This window comes from Leopardus geoffroyi, chromosome B3 (genome assembly GCF_018350155.1).
Source record: "Leopardus geoffroyi isolate Oge1 chromosome B3, O.geoffroyi_Oge1_pat1.0, whole genome shotgun sequence".
Classification (NCBI taxonomy): Eukaryota; Metazoa; Chordata; class Mammalia; order Carnivora; family Felidae; genus Leopardus; species Leopardus geoffroyi.
The window spans coordinates 30,924,759-30,949,232 of NC_059337.1; the positions used below are offsets into that span (position 1 = coordinate 30,924,759).

Sequence of the window (24,474 nt, forward strand, 5' to 3'; positions counted from 1 at the left end):
TATTCTTGGCCCAGCCTCTCTCTAGGTCCCCTCAAGGGTCTGCTCAGAGGCTGGTCATCCCAGCCCCTGGACACTTGCTATGGACATAGCAACTGGACACTTGCTATGTGCAGGCACTGTCCAGCTGATGCGTTTTGCTCATGTAATCCTAACAGCCATCTGCAACTCCTGTTATAAATAGAGAAATGGAAGCAGGAAGCAATTAAGAAACATCCCTCAAATAAGGACGTGAAGGGTAGGATTTGCTCTAGGGCTCAGCCGGTCACCAGGGTCCTGTCTCTGGCTGGTGGAGGGAAAGGAAACAGGGGACTTGTAGCTATCTGGGGGCAGCAGGGCTGTGGAGTGGAGCTTCACACCACTCCCGCCTGTTGTACTCCTGACAAAACAGCAGCCAGGGGGATCAGGTCAGCCCAGAGGAGGCCCCAGGTGCCTCCAGGAGGCTAACTCCTCCCTCAGGCACCAATCGTTGGCTTCCCAGCACAGGTGGCCCAGACCTGGCTACCATCTCACACCAGCTCGGCTATTCCAGCACTTCCCTCACTGGGCCCCATTTCCTGGTCTGTAAAATGATGTTGATAATCTCTTGCATGCAGGGTGGTTGCGAAATATGTCCATCCAGTGTCCACGGTGCTGCCTGAGCTGGGGGAGGGTAGAAGCTCCAGAAGCTGGGAGATCCAGGAGCAGCAGGTGCTTGGATCTCTTCCCAGGTAGAGCCCCAAGGAGGCAGCCAGACCTCAGATGACAAAGGGTTGCATAGGATCTGTAGAGCCTCCCAAAGCTTCTTGTGCTTGAGTGCACAGTGGGGGGTATGGAATGCTGACCATGAGCCTCAAAGGGGACCACAGGCCACAGAAGGGACTTTTGTCAGCCCCCTGAGGTTCCTTGAGGTCCACAGGTATAAGGATGATTGAGGGAGCCCTGAGTGCTCAAAACAGACCAAAGGCCAGACCCACAGAGGCCTCATGATGGGGATCAAAGGACAAGGTGGGAAGACAGAGGGTGGGTGGAGGAGATGACCAGAGGGTCCGATGCTAATCTAGGACCACGGTGGGCACCACAGGCCCAGTGCCATGGTCCAGGAGAGTCTGCAAGAACCCACAACAGCGTTTGCAGGGAAAAAAAAAAAAAAAGCAGGACACAAAAAGACAAAATCAAAATTAATACAGTTATTCCTATAAGACAAGAAGACATTGCCAAGTAACAAACTGAACCCAACTGAAAGAAGTAGAAATGAATGACCTTTAATGTGGAACACAGGCAAATTTTCATGTGTGTGATAGGGTGTGGGATTCAGCCTCTAAAATTCAAAGTGCCAGAGGCCTGCCCATGTCTTGAAAAGTGCCATTCCCCAAAACTATATGCATCCCAGCAGAAAGGAGGGGTCCCCAAACTGACTTGAGATTCCTTTTCTATCGTGTGAGGGAAAGAGAAAGCAAAAAAAAAGAAATTCTGGGGGCACCTGTGGTGGCTGAGTCAGTTAAGTGTCTGACTTCGGCTCAGGTCATGATCTCTTGGTTCAGGAGTCTGAGCCCAGCGTCAGGCTCTGTGCTGACAGCTCGGAGCCTGGAACCTGCTTTGGATTCTGTGTGTGTATCTCTCTCTCTCTGCCCCCTCCCCCACTTGCACTCACTCTCTCTCTCTCTCTCTCAAAAATAAACATTAAAAAAAAATGTTTTTTAAAGAAAAGAAAAGAAATTCCAGTCAGTTGCAGAGAAATGAAGTGATGCTCCTCACACACGTTCATCTGTAAACGGAGGTCCTGGGTCAATGCCATGGCCACCGTGCAGGGCCACTGTAGCCTCTTCGTCCCTGAGGGCTGGCAGGACTCACGCTACCCACAAGCCCCTATCACATGTCAGCAGTTGGGTCTGCCAGCTCCCATTCTTTCACCTGTGGAGCGGAGCTCTGCTAGCTCCTTTTCCCTCAGACCTAAGTGAGTCAGTCAAGACGTTGAGGAACGAAGTCGGAGAGCTGGGTTCAAGTCCAGCTCCACCTTGGTCTCAGGGTGTGATCCCAGCCCGGCCCCATCCTCCCTCCGGCCAGGCCTCAGTCCCTTCATCTGTGAAATGGAATAATGACGCCTCGCAGGGCTGCTGTGAGGACCAAGGAGGCCACAGCCATGGGAGACTCTGTTTTCTAAACAGCCTGGACTGCACTAGGGTTTGACTAACAAAAAACCAAGCCAAAGGAAAAAGGCTTTGTGTTAAACTATCCTGAACCCTGGGACTGGGTTTCACAATCAGCCCTTCTGAGCTATGTCTGGGGGAGGTAAATTTTAGTTCTCCCCATGGTCTTTTGGCCAGGGCTCATGGTCTCCTACCCCAGCCGTCAGAGGCGCACTGGAGCTGAGCTGGTAGGGAAGCAGGTTGGTGGGGGGCTGGGGACAAGCAGACTTGGCTCCAGGAGGCCTGAGTCAGCGGGCAGGCAGGCAGGGCGGGCCCAGTCTTCGCAGGCTTGGGGAGGAGATGGTGCAGGAATGTTTCTCCCGCCCAGGCCTGGGCCCTGCCCACCGCATCCTGGCTCTTGCTCATATGGACGCTGCAGCCTCAGCTCTGGCTGGAGAGATAGGAGATGCCTGGAGCTTTGTTGGGTGGGTTCAGCCAGGGGGTAATGGAGGCAGTAGGGACTGGCCCTGGGGACTGGCCGCAGGGCTACTGGGAGCTAAGCTCAGGCCCCCGTGGGTGACACGGCCAGCCGCTCGCTAGACCTCGAGTTCCCTGTCTGTACAATGGGTGATGCCACTGGCTCTCCCAGCAGGGGGTGCAGGTGCAGTCTAGAAGCAGCTACCTGTGTGACACCTTTGCTATGAGCGTGTGCAACTTGGGGCCGTGCGTCTGAGTACCTGCGCGTGTCGCTCTGCGAGGGTAGGACGGCGGTATGACCGTGAGTGAGGGTGGGGTATGGCTATGTGAAGGGATTATGGCATGTGTGTGGATGTGGCCACGTGTGGATGTGGCTGTGAATGTGTGACAGCGTGTGGCACTGTGGCTGGGAGTGAAACTGTGTGAGCACATGACTGCATACGTGTACATATGGCCAGGGGTAGCCTACATGCTTGTGGGCAGGGTATGTGGCTGCACGTGGCTGCACCTGCTTTGGGTTAGGCGACTATACCTGCGACCACGTGAACATGTGGCTGGCTACATGGCAGTGCCACGGGAAGGAGGAGGGGTGCTCAGCTGGGTCCGGAACTACCTGTCGGCCTGCTTCACGCAGGCTTGGCTCTGCTCCAGTCGTGGCACTGCCGTGGCATAGCAGTTCATGGCCTTCCGGTGTGTCCGGGAGCCAGGATGCAGGATCTGAGGGCTGCCTCCATCCCCAACCCCCACATGTGGCCACAAAGCAAACTCCTTTCCTGGGCTGGGCCAAGACCAGGGATCAGGGCTCATGATCACCCCCACCCCAGGTCCTGATAGCTGCCCAGGGCAGAAAGAGGGGCCTTGTTCTCCAACCCCCTCAGAGCAAAGTGAGGGAGGGAATTGGAGGCAGTTGGGCCCAGCTCAGTCTGGAACATCTGCCTGGCATGTGACCGAGGCCAGCCAGCAGCCTCTGCCACCACCAGGATGCTCCCCCACCCCCCCTACCGGTCCCCCAGGGCCCTGCTGAAAGGGCTCCAGTCAGCCCAGATCCATCTCAAACCCCCCCCCACACACACACACACCCCACCCCCAATACCTCAAGCTACACAGAGACATAAAGAAACAGAGAGAACAGCTGTGACATCCTCACTCCCCACTATACGTGGGCCTGCCCCAGCCTAGAGATCTCAGGGTGCCTACAGCATAGACCTGGCCAGTCCCAAGACTTCACATTTGGACTCTCCTCCTAGGTCCAAGCCCCTCCTGAGAAAAATGTCAGACTGCTTCCCTCACCCTAAGGCTGGGAGGCATGGGAGGTGGCTCCCCCTCTAAAGAAAGGGACACAAGAGGGTCGTGCTATTCCCAGGGCAGGAAGCACGATCAGGGGACTTTCCAGGCACTGTGGGTTAAGAAAGGCATTCCCACCACTCCTACCCAGACTGGCCTCAGTAAGGAGACTCCCCCATTGTGGTCAGAGTTCCCTCTACAGAAGGCTGCTTGGAGGTCAAAGCTGTGAAGAGGTTAAGGGCGGGAAGGTCCTTGGGTGGGTTGGAAAATGAAGGAAGGAGGGCAGGGAGGAGGGAGGGGAAAATTCCACAGAAAGTCCCAAATCTGACCTAATTTTGACCTAGGGCCAGAGGGTGCTCTGCCCTGAACGGAGAGCTTTTGCTGCCCTTTCCCCACTGCACTGGCCATTCCTTTCCCCCCTCTCACTGCCACAAGCTCCCTGGGCCCCTGGCCTGGCCAAAGCCTCCCTTGAGGCCCCGAACCTACCAGCCCTCCCTCCACCGAGTCCCCCTTGCCCTCCTTCCCATTGATTCCTGCTCATACTGACTGGGACACCGCTGAGGGCCCCGCTGGGGAGGACCTCCTTGGTTTCCAGCATGGAAGCCACCCCCGGCCTGGACACCCGGGACTCTTTGCGGAAGGACACAATTTCTGAGTCCCCTCCCACCTCTCCTGGACCAGGGCTTTCCTGGGTGCAAAGCTGGAGCATGCCTCCCTGGGGAGAGGAACAATTAGGTTGTGTGGGGCATGGCCTCCTATCCCTTCCTCGGGCAACCCTCAGTCTAAAATCACAGAGCACAGCCAAACCCTAGCAGGACTCCACCCATTTGAGAGATGAGGAGAGTGAGGTCTGGGAAGGGTGTGAGTCCGGCTGGGGCCCATGGCCACCTCTAGCTCCCCAGCCAGCACCTGCCACCAGCACAGTCCTCCCCCAAATTTTAGAGGTTTTGTGCCCAACATAACCTTATAATCCAATAGCTCCCAGGGAAACTTAGGGTTCCATACTTCCCCCACACTCAATCCCTGCAGGATCCAAACAAAAAAGCCATGCTTTTGTTATCTTAATTGCAAAAGGTTTATCAAGAAAACAAGAAAGAAAAAAGATTCAAGCAGCAGGAGCCAGGAGTGGCCATGACCTCCCAAGGGGGGGCCAGCAGTGGCACCTATCAGTTCCCCCAACCCACAGCTGGCCCATGCCCAGGCCTAGGGGGAAGGAGTAGCCCCCTGGAGGATGTAAACACGGGTGGGAGACAGCACAACCTGGCCAGGGAGGGAGCTGGGGCTGACATCACAGTGAGACTGGCCGTGGGCGTGCGGGCCCAGGGCTTCTGGGGCAGTGGGCAAGCCAGCCCGTCTTTTTCCCCTTGGCCTTCCCTCTGTGCCACAGGAAGGGTTCCGGGAGTCACTGGGTCTGAGGACCCTGGAAGCCTGGGGCCCGAGCCTGCTCGGAATGTGGAGAGCTATTGCTGGTGAACTCAAATATCTGGTAACTTCTGGGTGTCCTTTCCAGGAAGGTGCCACCAACGTCCTGGGGTCAGTGGCCTGTCTCAGCACCTTGAGCCCAGGGTAAAGATGCTGCATGGTCCCCTAGCCAAGGGGTAATGGAGGCTCAGCAGGTGGAGGGGAGACAGGAGGGAGTTGGCCCGCAGCTCCTCCAGAGGGGACAAGGTGAGGCAGGAACAGGGACACAGGAGCAAGAAGATCCCTCCCCTCCATCACACAGTCCAGAATCTCCACTGAGGGGGCACGAAATTTACTTGGGAAAAGTAAAGGTGGGAGGAGGGGGTGTTCTCATTCCTCCACACCCTTGCCCATGCTATTCCTCTCTTCTGAATGTCTCCCCCCCACCCCCACCCCATCCCTCATCTACTGTCCCCATTTACTGTCTGGCAGGTCTTTGTCATTCTCCAAAACACTACTCAAATGTCACCTACTCTATGGAGCCTTTCCTGACAAACAGAATGAGTGGTTGTTTCTTTAAGCTCCCAGGAACCCCTTATTTACCATCAATCATTCTGCATTGCCCTCATCTGTTTCTGTGTCTGACCCTACCTCTACTGGGGACTCCCTGAGGGCAGGCATGTCGCAGTCCCGGGTGCCCAGCATCTGACCCGGAGCTGCAGCAGGCCCTGGGTGCCTGCTGAATGAACAAGGGGGTGGTAGCCAGGTGAGCGAGTACTGTAGGTTCTAGGGGAGGCTAAGACTGTGGCCCGGCCTCAAGCAACTGACCAGCAGCCCAGACCTCAGCCCAGAAGCTTCCTGACCCCACTCTCACCCCTTCTGTGCCCCTACCTCTAAGGGCTGGGAGACTTCCCCGGGGGTACCCAGGACTCCACCAAAGCCCACCCTATCCCCTCCCAGCCACTGCTGGTGTGGGGAGGTCAAGAGAGCGGAGTGCGCTGCAGCAACCAGGCCCGGGGGCAGGGTGGGGGCCAGGTACACATGATCAGAGGTTGTCATACATGCGCAGCGTCTTCTCCAGCTGCTGGCCTACCCGCTGGTAGAAGAGGATCTGCTGGCGCAGGTAGTTCTGCATCATGTGCTTGAAGTCGAGCTCACGGCGCTGGTGGAAGTGGTTCATTTCAGCCTGCAGGGCGAAGCCCACCACGCGGCAGCGCCTACGAATGCCATCTGCCTCGTCCTGTGCCATGCGGCCCTCGTCACTCATGCGTTGGCTCTCCTTCACCTTGGCGAAGGCGCCTGGCACGGGCACAGTGGAGGAGGACAAGGGAAGTTAGGGCTCTGGTCTCCCCCATTTGCTCCCTATGCCCTCCGTGAGCCCCCTCATGAGCGCTATCCACCCTCCACCTGGTGTCTCCACCAGGACAAACCCTCCCCAAACCCTCACCTCCATCCAGCTCAACTCCCCTCCAAACCTGGGGCACTGCCAACAGCCCACAACACCCAGACTGTCACAGCCCTGCTGGCTGTACATTGTTCCAGGACAGGGCTGTCTTTATCCAACAGAAGCATCGTCTCTCACACTGGCTCCTGATCAGCTCAGACATCACCTCCTCCAGGAAGCCTTCCCCCCACCACATTAGGTACTTCCCAGCATTCCCAGGGCTTTCATCTGCCCTGCTCTTACCACCCTGTGGCTGCTCCGCCTGCCTTCCTCTGGTCTGTGAGCTCAATGTCTCCGGCACCCAGGATAAAGCCTAGCCCACGGGAGAGCTCACTTGGTACATGTCTGCTGAGCTGATTCAACCTGTTCCTCACTGAACTACTATAAGGGGCTCCTAAGGGGCTCCCACCTCGGGCCCAGACTCTGAGAGGTTCTCTGTGGTACCTGAAGAGCAGCCAAGCTGGGCACTCAAAGCTCCAGAACCGCCCCCCCCCCGGCCCCCACTGCTTACAGATCAAAGCCCATGCCTATTCTCCTAGCTGTGAGGCCCTCTGGGAATTGGCCCCATGTTCATCAAACTCACCCTGCTCTTTCCTACCTTTGCACCTCCACCTGCTAGATCTCTACACACAATTTAAGGCTCCCCAACAGGCTCAGGCGCCACCTCCACACCAGAGCCTCCCCCAGTACCGAGGCAGAATGCCTCTGGACCCCTCTCCGGGCTTCTCCCCACCCCATCACACTATTGATTCTAAAACAGCACCTCACAGGCCACCTGGAGTTTTCTTTTGTGTGAGTCTCCCCACAAACGGGCCCAGCCCCTCCCCACACCAGCCTAAAGGGACCAGAGGAAGCCCTAGTCATAACCAGGTGACAGATGGGGGACGGGGGATGAACCTGGGCAGGGGATCCAATTTAGAAGATCTGAATGAATCAGCAAGCAGTTGGTGAATGAATTTCAGCTCTGAATTAACAGGCACTTGACTAATTGTGCATCAAAGGCAGTGGGGACAGGTGCCGGGAGGAGGAGGCAGTTCGCCTGTGCCTGGCACGAACTCCTCGCGGGGCTGCAGGGAATCCACTGTGCGCAGAAGAGTAAGGCTGTGGGCAGGGTTGGCACGGAGGAGAGAACACCCCCGGGCACTTCAAAAGCATCCAGGGCACACCAACAGCATGCCAGGGGCCTTGAAGATGTACTCTTTTTACTCTCATTCAAGATGTCCGATGCATTCAAGATCCCTTTTTTTGGTCATTCACTGTATGTCAGGCCCAGGGCTCTACATGCTGGAAATAACTCCAGAAGGATTTAGAAGGAGTAGTTAACAAGCAGTTATGCAAGTAGTTGCATATTAGTTAGCAAGTGCACGGCTAACTGGCTAATAATGGCATCTGGGGTAGACAGTCGCAAGTCTGGAGAATCTCCAGGGCCGCTCACACAGCACTCAGAAGAACTCTGCAGTCACCAGTTCCCAACCCACTCAGTCCTTCTGCCACCTTCCTTGAGCCACCTCCCGCCTCCTGTTCCAGCCCCGCTGGCCAGACCTGGGCAGCAGAAGAGGGCTCAGCCCAAGGCCCAGGATGAGGACCCGATAAGAGACTTCAGAGCTAAAGAGGCCCTAGATGCCAGCTGCCCACCCTCCACCCCTACCCCACTACTGTACAGAGGAAACCGAGGCCCTGACAGGAGGACTTGCCTAGGGGCTCCCAGCCTCCTTCATGCCCCTCACATGGGGGATGCCTGGCCCAGACATACCCCTCCTCAGTGGATACTGCTTCTACTGCAGAGGGCTCATACCCAGCCACCCCATTTGTGTGGGGCCCCCAGACAACGACAAGGATCCTACCTGAAAATGAGACACTAACTAGCCTGGATTCCACCTGCCTGAAAAAATCTCGGTGCACTAAGGGTGGACCTGTATTCAAGAGGGCTTTTCTGGCCTTGGAGGAAAGAAAGGCTCCTTTTGTTGATGAGGAGACAGAGGCCCAAATAATAGAAACAAATCTACTGCAACTGCTAGGTATCCACAGACAGGCAGGGAGCCAAAGATGGGGGACAAAAGCTGCCTGGGGGCGGGGGGGGGGGGGGCAGAGGTCCCACCCTGCTCTCTGTCACCTCTCCACCCTGTGACTCAGATCTGGGGCCGGGACCAGCTAACACTAACATACCCCAGAGACAGGCTGGGAGTCAGGGCTCAGGCCTGTCTAGCATCCCTGCTACATTCCATGTAGGACTCAACCTGCGAGCTGAGGACCCAGGGGAGCCTCCTGCCCTGGCAGGTGTCCTATAGGCCGGATCCTATGAACCAGGAAAGGAGGCTGAAGCTTCAGAGCCCCAGGGTCCCAGACATATTTCCTAAGATCCTACCTTAATCCATCTTGTCCCCACCTCTCAGAGGTAATTACCCAGCCCCCACCCAGGTCAGGGACAAGAGGTCTGAGTCCTAGTCTCAGCTGTGTCACCTCCAGCAAGCCACTGCTCTTGCTGGGCTGGAGGTTTCTCAGGTGTCAAAAGGGACAGGCCAGACCAGATCTGATGCTGCTGACAACTGCCCTTGGTGGTATAGTACTCTTGGAAAAATGGGATAATGGTGCCTGCCCTATAGCATAGTTGAGGTTTAACTGAACTCGTCTGTATAAAGCACTTAGGATGGCACCTGACAGAATAAGAGCTCAAGAGGATATGCGCAAGCGTGTGCGGACTGCTTCTCAGTGACAGCGACAACCAGCTGGTGGGGGCTTGTAGCAATATGATTCTCTTTATTTATGGAAGCCTAGGAGGGGAGGGAGAGAGAGGGTTAGGTGATGGCCCAGAACACAGAGTTCGGACCCACTCTTCCCCCAGACAAGCACTTGGTCCTGCAGGGGACATTCTACCTTGGCCAACCTGTGAGTCCCATGGTCCCTCCACGTATATTCTGCAGCCCTGGGCCTGCTTCCGGCCCAGCAAGGATGCCAGCTGAGTTAGCAGTGCTAAAGCACCCAAGCCTCCCTCGTCCTTCCCCTTCTGGCTCATGCACATATCCCTGGGGGAGCTCCTTACCCCATCTGTCAGGCACAGGGGAAACAGCCTGGGCTGTGCAGTCAGACACCCCTGGGCCCCAATTCCTGCTCTGCATATCATCCCACCTTATTGTAACCTCCCTGGCTTGTGCTGAGCCTTAGGACATAGCCCTACCCTGGCTGGCTCTCAGGTAGGGGCCCTGGACGGTCACTGTTTCCCCTTATCCCAGGGTAACTCTTCATCCCCAAAACTTCCCTGGCTTAGATGGTTAATTATACGGTTACTCCTCTTAGGAGACTCCTGGACTGAGCTCCAGGGCCCGGGCCGGTGGGCAGACAGACTGGTGGGCTTCATCTCAGTGCCAATCAGGCTCCACGACCCATTTTACTAAGGTGGACACTGAGGGGAGAAAACGCTCTCACGGTCATCTCAGAGGCAACATTTGTCCAAATCCTGGTCTCCTGATCCCACCTGAGCCTCCCATCAGCTTCCTTCCATGGCCTCTGCCACACTCTTGCCATCTTTCAGATGTCCAGACAGACTAGGTAGAATTCTAGGGACCCAAGGCGCAACTTTCCTGCTCCTTTCTCTGAGAAAGGGTTCCACCCACACTGCCAGCATGGAACCCCTCCTCCCCCCATCAGGCTGTGGTCCCCCAAACCTGCCCAATTCTGTCTCAGCCAGATTCCAAGCCTCTCTCCCTAACTTGCCCGACCACAGGCCTAGGAGTAGCAATGCAAAGCCCAGAAGAAGGAAGAGTAAGCCCAATGGGCTTGGTCTATTGAGGAGGAGTCCTCAGGGTGAGAGAAGATGGGTTAGCCTCTGCCTAAGGTTGAATGCACCAGCCCAGAGGCCTGTTGGGCCCGCACTCTCAGAAAGACCTCAGGTAGAAGCCCTCTCAGCTCTGTCTCCCTGCCCCAGAATCAGAAAAGTCCATCCAGCTTTACTTCTTCCTGCTTCAGTACAAGCCTGGGAACTCTGGCTGGGTATGGGATTGCCTTCCTCCCCCCAGCTCTGCCCAGGGCGAGGTCCCCAGCAACTGCACAGGGGCAGCTGTTTAATCACTGTGCCCCTGCTTTCCCCTGCCACTGCCCACACAGAAACATGCCATCCGAGGAGCTGGCTGAACCAGCTTTCCCAGGCCGTAGCACAGCAGCGAGAGTGGCTCCACTTCCGCCCAGGGAAACACTTGCCCCACTGGGCCCCAGCCTGCCAGCCACGTCCACTGCCATATCCCAGCCCCAGAGCTCAGACTCAGCTCTAAGGCATCACTCTGTTTTCAACCAGACCCTCCCCAGAAGTCTCCTGTCTTCACCCCCTTGGAGGCCTGAGAGCTCACTAGATCTACCCTCCCTTGTTTTCTAGATCAGGAACCTAAGGCCCAGAGAGGGGAAGGCACTTCCCAGGAACACACAGCAGATGGAGGACACAGTCCCCACATGTCTCCTGAAGCTGATAGAAGAGGGGACGAGGATAGGAATGTAGAGGTGAGGAAAAAGGGCAGAGATGGAAAGCAGGAAGAGAAAGTGAGAGGAGAAAGGAGCCCAGGAGCTGGATAAGTTCTAGAAGTCAATCTCCCCGGAAAGTAGAGCAGCGCTGGCTTACTCCCGACTCTCCTGGATACTGAGGCAGAGCTTAGTGTTTGCTGTCCCCCAGGCTCAGTCCAGAGGTCTGCCTCCTGGCCCCACCCAGAGGAAAACTCAGCACCAAGCCAGGCCTGACCTCAGGGCCTAGGGGCCAGGGAGCCAGCCCCACGCCCTGCAGACGTTCTTCCTGAGTTACCAAGCAGCCCCAGGGAGGACCACACCTCTCTCCTGACATCTGCCCTGCCTGTGGTCCCCAGGACTCAGCCACCTGCCAGGTCAGCCCCTAACTCACTGCTCAGGCAAGAGAATCCAGGCTCAGGAAGGAGGAGTTGGAGGGGCCATGTGGGTAGTGCCCTGGACCCCTGTTCCTCCCCTAGACCAGCCCGGGTGCCCCTAGGTGACCCGAGATGAGTCACTTCCCTGGCAGTTCCTTGACAGCCCAACATTAACAGACAGAGGCCCATCCTGTCCCTCCCCCACAGAGGGGGGCCATGAGAACTGAAAACACAGCTGGGCTTGGGAATTGGCCAACAGGGACGTGTCCTTGGGGAGGCGAAGGAGGAAGGGACAGTCTCAGCTGGGCCAGGGACTCCCTGTGCAACCACTCTTCTAGGACACCAGCTTCTTCATCTGCAAAGCGGGGACAGGGGGCCTCCCGCACACAGACAGGGAGCTCACAGATAGGGCATGCAGCAGGGAGACCAGGCTCTGAAGCCGCAAGGGCAGGGAGTGGAACTTGTGAGGAGCGGGAAGGCAGGCCCCACTCTGTGCTCTTGTTATCTGTCTGTGGCCCCCGTAAGCCTGTGTGCTCCTCAAGGGCAAGGCCTGGGTCTCGGTCATCTCCGCGTTCCCAGACTCAGCCTGATACCTTGACGGGCTCGGCACATAAATGGATAGATGAGCAAATGAGACAGAAACAGAAAAAATGAAGGCTCGATCAAACAAATGGACAACAAAAGGTAAACAGCGAGCTTCATGAGGTCAGCAACCAGAGCTGACCAGGAACAATAATATCTCCTTACACCTAGCCACACAGCAGATGCTTGACGCACTGTTGAATGAATGAATGAATGAGACAGAAAGACTAGATGGGCTGCTCCATTCCTCTAGGCCATCCTCATATCCCCAGTGCCCAGCAGAGCGCAGACTTAGCAAGGGTCTCTTGCCCACTCTGGCTCTTACCTTTCTGCAGGTGGATGATGTCGGGGAAGTTGGAGAGCAGGCCCTGGTAGAGAGATAGCGTGTCGAGCATCTGGAAGAGGTCGTTCTTGGGCTGCTCAGCAAACATCTCACCCACAGCTTCATAGGTACGGCCCGTGTGAGAAATAGCACTGTTGAGGGCCTCGGAGCTAAAGGGGGGGTCCAACTGGAAGGCATGACTGATGGCCTGGAAGGCATTGCCCAGCTTCTGGAATTCCTTGCGGAAGCCCCCCACGTGCTTGCGCACCAGCTCTGATGCTACGGTGCTGAGCTGCAGGACACTGTCGTCCATCTTCTTGCTGAAGGCCTTGAAGGTGTCCACACGGTCCTCCACATCCTGCAGGTCCTGGTGCTCCGTGGGGATCTGGAAGGTGAGCAGGAAGCTGGCACCCACCATCTCATCCTTCTCTGCCCTGCGTTTGCCCATCTTCCACTGCTTGTCATCCAGGCAGCTGAGGAAATGCTGGAAGCCCTCATACTGGGACAGCACGGGGTGGCTTGTCATGTGGTCCATCCAGAGGATGAGCCGACGCTTCCGCTTCTCAATAAAGTCCTCCTCGAAGCGGCCTGTGGCCTGCTTCTCTGGCAGGTGGGGAACGGAGATGACAGTGAACTTGTGCAGCAGGCGGTTATAGAGCCAGTCGAAATGTTTGTAGCGCCGGTAGACTGGTGAGCCAGCGTGGGTAGGTGTGAGCTTGTAGGAGATGTAGCTTTTGATGCCCTTGAATTTGGTCTGTTTGGTGGGGTCCTCCACTGAACAGGCAAACGGGTGGGGGTTGGCCTTCCACTGGGGGCCACGAGGGCCCATTTCAATGGAGTATGTCTCGGCGATCTTGGCCATCATGGGCACATCACCCAGGATAAAGGCCTCCACCCCAGAGCGCACAAAGCACGAGAAACGGTTGAGGTTACGCCCCACCACACTGCCACGCTTGGCAGATGCCAGGCTGTCCTGTCGCTCCAGGGGTGGCTTGGGCCGGTAGGCCATGTGCTGGCTGGGGTAGGCACCAGGGTAGGAGAGGTTGAGAGGGGGGTGCCCGTTGGTGCCCAGCCCACCGGCCCGAGGCTCCTCCACCACTGTGCATCCGTCGTCCCAGTCATCCCAGTCATCATCATCGTCTTCCTCGAAGCTGCCCTGGTGCGAGAGGAAGCCACCACCACCACCACTCCTGGAAGGACTGGCCACACTGGAGCTGTCATACAAGCTCACCTGGGTGCCCAGAGAGCCTGGGATGCTGGAATAGTCGGCATGGTTGGAGCTGGCACCAGAACGGATGATCTCTACGTAAGAGGCAGGGAAGAGCCCTGTCTCACCACGGCTGTTCTGGCCCTGCAGCCAGCCATCCAGTGAGGTCTCACTGAAGATGACCAGGTCCTCATCCTGCTGGATGCTGATTTCCTCTTTGTTCTCGCTGCGGAAGTCATAGAGGGCTCGGCCTTTCAGTGCCATGGCTGGACCCGTGGTAGAGAAAGAAGAGGAGAGGGCCCTGCCCAGAACTGAGAATGCACGGGCAGCTCAAGGCCTGTCACAGCAACTCAGTCTGTCAGCAACCTAAGCTGGGGTCTCAGCACCCACAGATGCTGTCCAGCCTCCCACTATTCAAAACAATGCCCATTGCCCATTAACTGCCCTATTAGTATTAGGTCTCCCAGCACACTCCTGTGATCAGGGAGGGATCATGTCCATAATCCTCCTCTCTTCCCTTGGCAACCCCAGATCGGGGAGTCTCTCCTTCCTCCCACTCCCAGAAGAAAAGTCAAGTGACTCGGAGAAATCAGCTCTGAGAGGGCAAGAATTCGCTTGACACTTTCCACTGGAACAATGTTCTAAAATAGAAGAGAATCACTCAGAAACCACCGTTCCAGAAACCCTGGGCAGCTCTGGCTCCCAGCTCCTTCTGGCTCCTCAGGCCTTGGGAGGCTCTCACATTCCTCTGTAGATCTGCTCCTTCCTCCTTCCTCCTCCTCCTCCTGGGCCACTGGGTTTTCAAAAATCCAGAAAATCCAAGAGGGGCATGGAGAAAAGCAGCAGCCTCTTGAATCTAGTCCAAGGGTGGATGTGTCCGGCTTCACAACGAGCCAGGCCGGGGAAAACAAGGACTGAGGCTTACACAACAGGCCGCCAACTCGTCGACCCCGGCGGCCTGGCCTGGTCTGGCCCGGCTCTGGCCCCGGCCCCCGGCCCCAGACCCAGTCCCCAGCCCCCAGCCGGTTCAGGAGCCTTCTCCCCGCCTCCCAAGTGGCCGGCCCCCACCCTAGGGAAGGAGGGGGCGCGACGAGGCGCTCTGGCGACTTCTGGCCACTAGCTGAGTGGCCTCTTTTGTTTGCCTATTTCCTCAGCAGTTTCTGAGCCTGAAGCTGACCCTGATCTGAGTCCACGGACCTCGTCCAAAGGTAATCCCCGCGGTACCCGGTCCCGGCGCGCAGGTCGTACAGACCCCCAACCCTGGCGTGCACGCACACACTCAACAGGAGTTTGGGGAGTGCGCTGCGGCGAGCAGATGGTGCGCCCGGCCGGCTTGCCGTCCGTCCTCCGCTCTGCCCCGCGGGCTCCGGCCGGTGGGCGGCGGGCTGAGCCCCCAGCCCGCCTCCGCGTCCAACACTCGCAGTCCCTCTGCGCCGCCAGCGAGAAGCTAGCTCCAAAACAACAGAAAAAGGGATTCCGGGAGGTGGCGTCCGGAGAAAGGAGGGAATAGCCGAGGGGGTGGGGGGGTGAGGGGTGGGGAGAGGGAGGGAAGGAGGAAAAGCAGGCTGGGGAATTGGGCAAACTCCACAGCACTTCCGTGCGTCCTGGCTGGGCAGGGACGGCCCGGCTCCGCCCTCCGGCGGCCTGGGGCTCGGGCGCCGGGGCCCCCGCCTACTCCTCGCTTCTTTCCCTCTGGCGCTCGCCCGCACTCGCCCGCTCCCAGATCCGGCTGTGGGAGGGTGACAGCGACCAGCGCTCTAGGGGGCCGCGATCCCCCAAGACACCCGCCCGTCCGCCCTCGCTGGGAAACACCTAGCGCCCGAAGGGCTCGAGCTCCGCTCCGCGCCGCCGCCGCCACCGCCGCCGCCGACTCGCCTTCTGGCCTCGGTCACCCTCTTGCCTTTTCCGTGACGCAACTGGAGGAAAACTCCGAAAGTTTGCGAAGTGCGGGCTTGCGAGGAGGGCGCCAGAGCCGACACCCGGGGTTGGGGGTTAAGGAAGAGGGCTAGGAGGGAGACCCGCCGCCGACGCCTCCTCCCACTCCGCTGCCTCCCCCACCCCCACTCCGGCGAGGCTGGGCGACACTGGGCCTTGGCGCAGCCTAGGGATTGTTCTCCGGAGGGGGACCCAGAGTGGGCCCCGGAGTCAGCGGCGTCCTCTGGGAAGAAGCCTTAGAGGCCTGGGGTACTGGCCGCTACAGGTCCTACTACCTTAGCCAGACAGGGCTGACATGGGAGACTTCCTTCAAAGGGAAAGACAAGACCCTACATATGTAGCAACAGGGAACAAGTTTAGGCAAGACCCAGTTCCGTGATGCTTTACGCAGACTGGTTTTTTCCTATAGGCCATCAGCAGCAAGGAGAGAGGGGTGGTCCGCGGAGGCTTCCAGTTAGAGGCAAGGGGGATTTGACCCTTGGTTAGCCCATCCAGAACACTTTGGGCACTAACAGGCACTGTCCTGGGCACTGGGGATTACAACACAAGGAGGCAGTAGGTTGTGTCCCCCCTCTAGGGTTTACAGTCCACCCTCTTGTCCTTAATTCGTCTATTCTGTGTCTGTCTCGTTCATTAAATCATGCATCCAAGAAAACATTAACTGAGTAATCAGTTCTGTATCAGGCCTCCTGGATACAAAGTCAAATAAGACATTGTCCTTACATTCCAGAAGCTCAGATATGTCTAAAGTCAAATAAGACATTGTCCTTACATTCCAGAAGCTCAGATATGTTGGGACAAGTAAACAGATAACTCCCCTACCCAGTGGGACAAGTACCCTGCAATGTGCATAGGAGGGCACCTACCCCAGCCTGGGTGGAGCAAGGATCAAGGAAGGCTTCCTGGAGGAGGAGGACCTAAGGTGAGACAAAGGCTTCAGCCCCTACTCCTCTTCCTGGCTGTGCCCTGGAAACTTGCCTACCCCTTCTAGCTAGACCTTCCATTCTGTCTTCCTACTTGTTGCAGATTTATTGGCATAAGGTGGAGCTGTTAAATGTGGCACCTTCGGCTATTTTGAGGGGTGAGATTTGCAGGCCTCTGGCTCCAAAACCCAATTTCATTGGTGCAGTGAGTAGATCCAATTCCCTATGCAGGGCTGGCATATGACCTGAATAAAGGCTTATGTACGAACCCCAGAAGGGCAGGTATTAATTTTTTTTTAATTTTTATTTGTAATTAAAGTTTGGTTGACATACAATATATTAGTTTCAGATGTACAACAAAGTGATTTGACAATTATATACATAACCAAACGCTCACCTCAGTAAGTATAGTTACCAGCACAGAAATACAACTGTCAGGTAGGCCTGAATTTTTGCATCAATAGATCAAGGCAATTTGGGCCACTCCTCACAAAGCCCAGTTACCAGAAAGGTTAGCTCAGTGAATCTAGAAACCCCTTGAAGAGGGGATGGTGTAACAAGTTTTTCAGCCAAGAAACATTGAGATATTGTCCCCCCGCAATAGGGCCAGCCTTGAGCTTAAGGATTCAGGTTATCCTGTCTCTCCTACAACCAGAGCTGAAGTATGTTTCCCCCAGCTGCTTTTGGGATACTGCTTCTCTGTGATCTCTCTTGGGTTCAGATAACCTCTCTTCAAGCTGGGCCTAAAAACAGCAACTACTTCATTAGTGCCAGGCACCGTTGTAAACATTTTACCTTTATTACCTCCCTTAATACAATCAATGGGATGTCTGCTCATCCACCTAGGATCCTAGTCTTTAGTTGGTTCCCAAACACCTCAGTCACACATTCACAGACCAACCATCTTGGATTTACTCCCACACCTGTTTTGGGTGGGTTTTTCTAACTCTCAGGGACCACCCTTATTTCCAGGTTCTTGGGGGAAACTCTCTTGATGCTCACAGAGATTTCCATCCAGTATAGGTATCTTCCATTCCCTTCCTTCCAGTGACCTTCAAGCCTAGGGTAATGCAGACCCCTAGTTACTAGTCTCAGGAAACTGCACTTTGTGGTTTCCCTACACCCTGCCTACTCCCTTACGACAAAGTCCCTTTATTCAGTTCTCACATTATTCTAATTGGAGTGCGTTCTCTCTTTCCTGCCGGGACCCTGATTCAAGCTCGGCAAGCAGCATCCATTCCCCCTCCAAGCACCCAACATTCCCCTTTTAGGAAAGAGTCAGTAAGAGAGAGCTGCAACAGTGGTTTCCAGGTTGAGCTGGTGGCAGCAGGAGTACATTGGACTACACAGTGGCAAAGCAGACAAGAGATGACAAGAGCCTGACAGTGCAAGGGTGCTGGGCTAGGGAGAAGTAAATCTGGGAGTTCATGGAGGTAGAATAGACTGGCATGGCCTCCAACAAGCTGTGAGTATTGAGGAAAGAGTCAACCCACATCTTCAAAAAATAGATTCTCAATTCTACTTCCCCCACCAGCTACTGCCCCATTTCTCTTTGCGTGCCTGAGCAAAGTTCCTCAAAATAGCTATCTGTACTAACTGCCTATAATTTCTCTCCTCCTTTTCTCTTCTTAAACCCCTCTAGGCAGTCTTTCACCCTCACACTCCACTGAAACTATTCTTGTCAAGGTCAAAGTCATCAATGACCTAATAGTTATTCTCAGTTCCCCTCTAACTCAACCTTTCAGTAACATTGGACCAGGTTGATCACTCCTTCCCTCTGGATATACTTTCTTCACTTGCATTATGGAGACCATACTCTCCATGTTTTCCTTCTACCTCACCGGTTTATCCTCTCTCCAACAATTCTCTTATTTACTTATTTATTTTTTATTTAGAGAGCAGAGGAGGGGCAGACAGAGAGGAAGAGACAGAATCCTAAGCAGGCTCCACACTGTCAGCACAGGGCCCAACGTGGGGCTCAAACTCACAAACTCCAAGACCTGAGCCAAAATCAAGAGTCAGATGCTCAACTGCCTGAGCCACCCAGGCGCCCCTCCAATAATTCTTAAAACTAGAGTGACTACAGAAAGTGCTCCTCTTGTCTTTTCTATCATCTTCATTTCTTTGATGACCTTGCCCTGGCTTGATACACCATCTATCTGCCAATAACACCTCAATTTTTTAATCTCCAACCTAGGCCTTTCTCTAGAATTCCAGACTCAAATGTCTTTCTCCTTGACATCCCTGGGATGTCTAACAGACACCTCCAACCCAACATGTCCCAAGCAATATTGGATATTGCCCCCCAAACCTGTTCTACTTGGCAGCCTTCCCCATCTCAAGTAATGAGTAGTTTCTTCCACTTTCTCGGGCCAAAATTGGAGCCATCCTTGACTCTCCACATCCTGGGTCTCCTCTCACATCAACATCTCACTGCTGCTTTCCTGGTCCCAACCACCATCTTTCTCACCCAGATCACTGCAACAGTGTCCAACCAATCTCTGTTTCCACCTCTGCCTCCTGAAAGTCTATTATCAACATGGCAGTCAGAGTGATCCATTTAAAATATGTTAGATGTCAATCCTCTGCTCAAAACCATTCAGTGTCCTCATCTCACAAACATAAAAAGCAAAGTCCTTACTTAGGCAAAGGCCTATGAACCTGTTATCTGAACCCCCTTTCCTCCCCTCCCTAGCCCATTCTGCTCCAGCCAGGATGGCTTTGTTACTCCTCTTCCGACATGTCAGGCACATGCCTGTCTCAAGGCATTTGCACTGTTTCCTCTTTCTGACATACTCTTCCACTAGATATCCACATGGCTAAATCCCTATAAAATATCACCTTCTCAGTAAGACCTATCCTGACATGCCCTATTTAAAATTACAGCTCTTCCTCACCCCAAGCTCTCCTACAGCCTGCTCAATTTTGTTTCATAGCGCTTATCACTTGCTAAAACATATAGTTTATTTTTTATTTTGTTTATTGTCTGCGAGAAGGAAGTTAACCAAGAGTCCTACTGCAGACATGCTGAGCAAGAATTGAGGATGGAAGTGAATGAGGCTTGGGGGAATATGAAGGGTGGGGACACACTACAAACTGGGAGAAGGTATTTGTTCCATATACAACTGGCTAAGGATTAATATCCATAACACATAAAGAACATCTTCAAATCAATTAGAAAAAAAAACAATCTGTATTTGTTTTCTATTGCAGTTGTAACAATTTACAACAAACTTAGTGGCTTAAAGCAACACAAACTTATGGTTTTACAGAAATCCAAACTGGATCTCACTGGATCTCAAGTGTCAGCAGTGCCATGTTCCTTCATGAGGCTCTAAGGAAAAATTCGTTTCCTTGCCTTTTCCAGCTTCTAGAGGCTGCCCACAGTCCCCTGATCTTGGCTCCCTTTCATCTTTAAAACCCGCTATCACATCACTCAGACTTCTGCTTTCATCATCCCATCTCTGCCTCTTCAGTCTTCCTCTTTCACTTATAAGGACCCTTATGATAACATGGGACCCATCCAGATAATTGAGTATATTCTCACCATCTCAAAATCATTAATTTAATCACATCTGCAAAATCAGTGTGTATACACACATTACCTGGGGATCTTGTTAAATGCAGATTTTGATTCTGTAGGTCAGGATGAGACTGCATGTCCAACAAGCTCTTTGCTAGTCCACTGGCTACACTCTGAGTAAGAAGGTTCTCAATGTATTTAGAGATGCATGTATAATGATAAAACTACCTTTTCTTTTTAAAAAAAAAAAAAGCAAAAATAAACACAGAATTCAGAATAAATACCATTACCTCTGGCTGGAGGAGTGGCTGGAATAGGTAGATGAAATAGTCCTGATGATGTTTTCTTAAACCGGCTATTGGGCTCATAAGTATTCATTATAGTTTGTAACTTACACGTGTTACATATATTATTTTCCACATGTCAAGTATTAAAAGGACAATGAAAACTATACAAAATAAAATAATCAACGAAGAAGCTAGGTGGCGTCAAAGGCCTGGGCAAATAAAAAGGTTAGTCCTGCAGCGCTACACTCAACTGTACCTTACAGATATAACTAGCCATAACAGCGTTAAATTTATTAAACTCAGTACTGGGTGACCAGTACTGAGGGTGACGGAAGTCCACCCTATCAGGCTTATTCGTTTGAGCTCAACTAAGGAGTTGGTTTTGTACTTAATATCCGAATTTCTCAGACTTGCTGGGTTTTTTGAACCACCCGACATCTCTACTAATAATACATATTTCAAAGAGGCTCCCGTATAGATCCCGATCAGTGCGTATAAAGAAGCGGCCCGGAAATCAGTATTTTATAGGTTCGCCTGCATTCAGCCCCACTTGACAGGGAGGATCCACCCGCCCTCCTGGGGGCTACCTGGCGGTAGCGAGCGACCGCAATTACCCAGCCGGTCTCCCGTCCGCCGGATCCGGAAAACTTCCCACCAGGTGGGAGGAACCCGACGATGAATTAGCACGGTAAACCCCATCAAACAGGCGCAGCAGTCACCCGTCTTCCCCAGGACTGGCTTCCTCAGCTTCTATGGGCAGACACTCCCGAGAGTCCCTAAGGCCATCGGCCTGAATGAGAAGAAATGATTACCGCACTAGGGGATATATTTCTGGTAACTTAAGACCTCGTGGAAATTTAAAACAAAAAACAAAACCAAAAACACCTCGCTGTGTCGCCCCCAGCCCGCTGCCCCACCTCCGGCCTTTCTTCAGTACTTCTCCCACTCAGCTTCAGCCAACGAGAAAAGAAGAAACGCGAGATAGATGCATGGGGCGTGGCTACACTCTGACCAATGGAAATCAAGGGCGTGGCCTTGAGCCTTTCTTTCATTGGCCCAGGGCCCCCAGGGCGGCCTGCACTTCGGGATCCCAAGCGGAAGCAGCGCGGCCACTGTCTGTGCTTTTAGCTTCGGGTCTTGCGGCACCGGGAGCCGCCATTATGGTGCGGAAGCTTAAGTTCCACGAGCAGAAGCTGCTGAAGCAAGTGGACTTCCTGAACTGGGAGGTCACTGACCACAACCTACACGAGCTGCGCGTGTTGCGGCGTTATCGGCTGCAGCGGCGGGAGGACTACACGCGCTACAACCAGCTGAGCCGGGCTGTGCGTGAGTTGGCGCGGCGCCTGCGCGACCTACCCGAGCGCGACCCGTTTCGCGTGCGCGCCTCGGCCGCGCTGCTGGACAAGTTGTATGCTCTCGGCCTGGTGCCCACGCGCGGCTCGCTCGAGCTCTGCGACTTCGTCACGGCCTCGTCCTTCTGCCGCCGCCGACTGCCCACCGTGCTCTTGAAGCTGCGCATGGCGCAGCACCTCCAGGCCGCCGTGGCCTTCGTGGAACAGGGCCACGTGCGCGTGGGCCCCGACGTGGTCACTGACCCCGCCTTCCTTGTCACACGCAGCATGGAGGACTTTGTCACCTGGGTAGACTCGTCCAAGATCAAGCGGCACGTGCTGGAGTACAATGAGGAGCGCGATGACTTCGATCTGGAGGCCTAGCCGATCGTCCCTGCCTTTCGAGGATGGGAAAGCTGAGACCTGATGCTTGAGATTCTGTGAGGGCGCTTGCCCCAAGAGTGTATCGGCCAAGTCGTTGGTTCTTAAGAACTTTGTCGCTCAGCAGCAGGTCACGCACAGAGCCAAAGGGTACGGCCGTTTTCCATAAACTTTTCTTGGCCCTTGGACTATTGATAATTACATTACTGATTTAAGAGACAATGGGAAGCGGTTTTGTGCTGCACTGCGGAATTGTTAGATTATGTACCTGAAACATTGTAGTGCGAAAGAACTTTGAGCCCCTCCCCTCCCCCTAGCTTTCCCTTTATTATCTTGTAGCAGGACAGTTTGGTTAAACCTGTTTAATTCAAGTACTTGCTCTTGTTTCGTGATTAAGCTATGTACAGACGATAGAGAGTCTGGTCTCCAGTTTTCATAAAATGGGTGAGATTAGTATTCAGGGACCCACCCGTGCCTAAAGGAATGCTTTCCTAATGCCAATAAATGGCCCAACTTTTGTAAGAGCAAATTTTTGTCTGTTTTTCTCACGTAGGTTCACATCTGGGCTCCTTGGCTCAAGAACCCAGTAGAAAAGAACTGGGTCAGCAGCGACCTGCCTGTGGTGAGGCCTGCCACAGGGGCGCATGTGGAGGTTGCAGGATGTTGTACAGGGCTGGGCAAATTTGTCAGTTTACCAATCCCTTCCTGGGAATGAGTGTTTTGGCAGAGATCTTCCCCACAGGACTTCCTGTTGATATTCCAGCCCTAGGAAATACCATATTAGAGGGCTGAAGTGTTTGCTGTTAGCTTGCCTAAGGAAATAATCACCCTGTAGCTTGGCCATCTAGCGGTTAGAAGAGGCCCAGGAGGTTTCCTGGAAACATGGTCTTCGTGGCAGGGAATTGGAGAGTAGGGAGACTACCTCTTTTTACCCAAGACTTGAACGAGGAGAATAAATAGACTGCCAAGACCAATGGATTGGCTTTTATGTATGCCTTCTCCATTTCCCCAGGTGAAAGGCAGCATTTGGTAGAGAAACAAAGGGCAGGTTGACACTAGCAAACGCCTCTAGTATGTGTCAGGCACAGCTGTAGGTGCATTACATGTTTTAATCTGTGTAATACTCCCAACAGTGCTATGAAGCGGGGAATCCAATTATCCTCTACTTTTCAGATGAGGAAACTGAGGCAGAGATGGGTCAAACTGCCCAAGACTGCATAGCCAGTAAGTGGCAGAGCTGGCATCATGCTCCCTTTAAAAGACTGTCAATGTTGGCACAGCCAGCCCTTGGGACAGGTAGGGGTTTAGAGAGAATCCCTGAATTTGAGTTTCCAAGCCAGCAGAGAAAGAGCAGCACCAGGCAATGTGATTGGTCCCCAGCAAGGTGCTGTATAAAGGTTTGAGCAAGGAGCAAGCGCTCAGCTTAACACTCACTGAGGCCCTACCTCAGTGGCTACCATTCGTTCCTCCCAACAACCCTGCAAGGTAGGTCATGTTATCCCTGCCTTTTCAGCTTCAGAAAGAATTGTAAAGGCTGGGGTTCAGTTCCAGAGTTGACTCTAAAGGCCATGTTCTTTTCGGTGCCATTCCTTTAGAAATGGAAGGAGGGGGGCACCCAGGTGGCTCAGTCAGTTGAGCAATTGACTCTTGATTTCAGCTTGGGTCGTGCTTCCGGCTCCATGCTGAGTGTGAAACCTGCTTAAGATTCTATTTCTCCCTCTGCCCTTCTCCCTCTCTTTTCTTCTAATTTTTTTGTGTTTTTTTTTACATTTATTTATTTTTGAGAAACAGAGTGAGACAAAGTGTGAGCAGGGGAGGGGCAGAGAGAGAAGGAGACACAGAATCCGAAGTAGTCTCCAGGCTCTGAGCAAGCAGTCAGCACAGAGCCTGATATGGGACTCGAACCCACGAACTGTGAGATCATGACTTGAGCCGAAGTCGGACGCTCGACCACTGAGCCACTCAGGCGCCCCTCTTTTTTCTTTTTAATTCTTTTTTAAACATTTATTTATTTTTGAGAGACAGAGCATGAGCAGGGAGGGGCAGAGAGAGAGGGAGACAGAATCTGAAGCAGGCTCCAGGCTCTGAGCTGTCAGCACAGAGCCCGATGTGGGGCTCAAACTCAAGAATCATGACCTGAGCTGAAGTCAGACACTTAACCAACTGAGCCACCCAGGCGCCCCTCTCGCTCTCTTTTAAAAAAAAAAAAAAAAAGTTGGGGCGCCTGGGTGGCGCAGTCGGTTAAGCGTCCGACTTCAGCCAGGTCACGATCTCACGGTCCGTGAGTTCGAGCCCCGCGTCAGGCTCTGGGTTGATGGCTCAGAGCCTGGAGCCCGTTTCCGATTCTGTGTCTCCCTCTCTCTCTGCCCCTCCCCCGTTCATGCTCTGTCTCTCTCTGTCCCAAAAATAA

General features: G+C 54.1%; 3 protein-coding genes across 5 annotated transcripts in view; 2 read left to right on the forward strand and 1 right to left on the reverse strand.

Annotated features, from left to right (window-relative positions):
• Positions 1-1,225: 1,225 nt before the first annotated feature.
• SNX33 (sorting nexin 33) lies at positions 1,226-14,575 on the reverse strand. Of its 2 annotated transcripts, none has more exons than XM_045449010.1 (2): positions 12,481-14,575; positions 1,226-6,566 (listed from the first exon to the last, which is right to left on the reverse strand). In XM_045449010.1, the coding sequence occupies exons 1-2, from the start codon at positions 13,946-13,948 to the stop codon at positions 6,313-6,315; spliced, it is 1,722 nt and encodes a 573-aa protein (XP_045304966.1). In that variant the 5' UTR covers positions 13,949-14,575; the 3' UTR covers positions 1,226-6,312. The 2 variants fall into 2 exon arrangements, with proteins under 2 accessions (XP_045304966.1, XP_045304967.1); XM_045449011.1 differs by lacking the exon at positions 1,226-6,566 and adding an exon at positions 6,580-9,482.
• A 205-nt stretch (positions 14,576-14,780) lies between these two features.
• The window catches only part of SNUPN (snurportin 1), a 37,019-nt gene continuing 27,325 nt past the window's right edge, over positions 14,781-24,474 (forward strand). Inside the window, exon 1 of one of the 2 annotated variants that reach the window (XM_045449014.1) lies at positions 14,781-14,892. The gene's annotated coding sequence lies outside the window, so the exon portion shown is untranslated. The remainder of the gene's footprint in view (positions 14,893-24,474) is intronic. The other variant, XM_045449017.1, reaches the window with a different exon arrangement.
• On the forward strand, positions 21,408-22,593 carry IMP3 (IMP U3 small nucleolar ribonucleoprotein 3). The gene has a single exon (XM_045449021.1). The coding sequence runs from the start codon at positions 21,513-21,515 to the stop codon at positions 22,065-22,067; it is 555 nt and encodes a 184-aa protein (XP_045304977.1). The 5' UTR covers positions 21,408-21,512; the 3' UTR covers positions 22,068-22,593.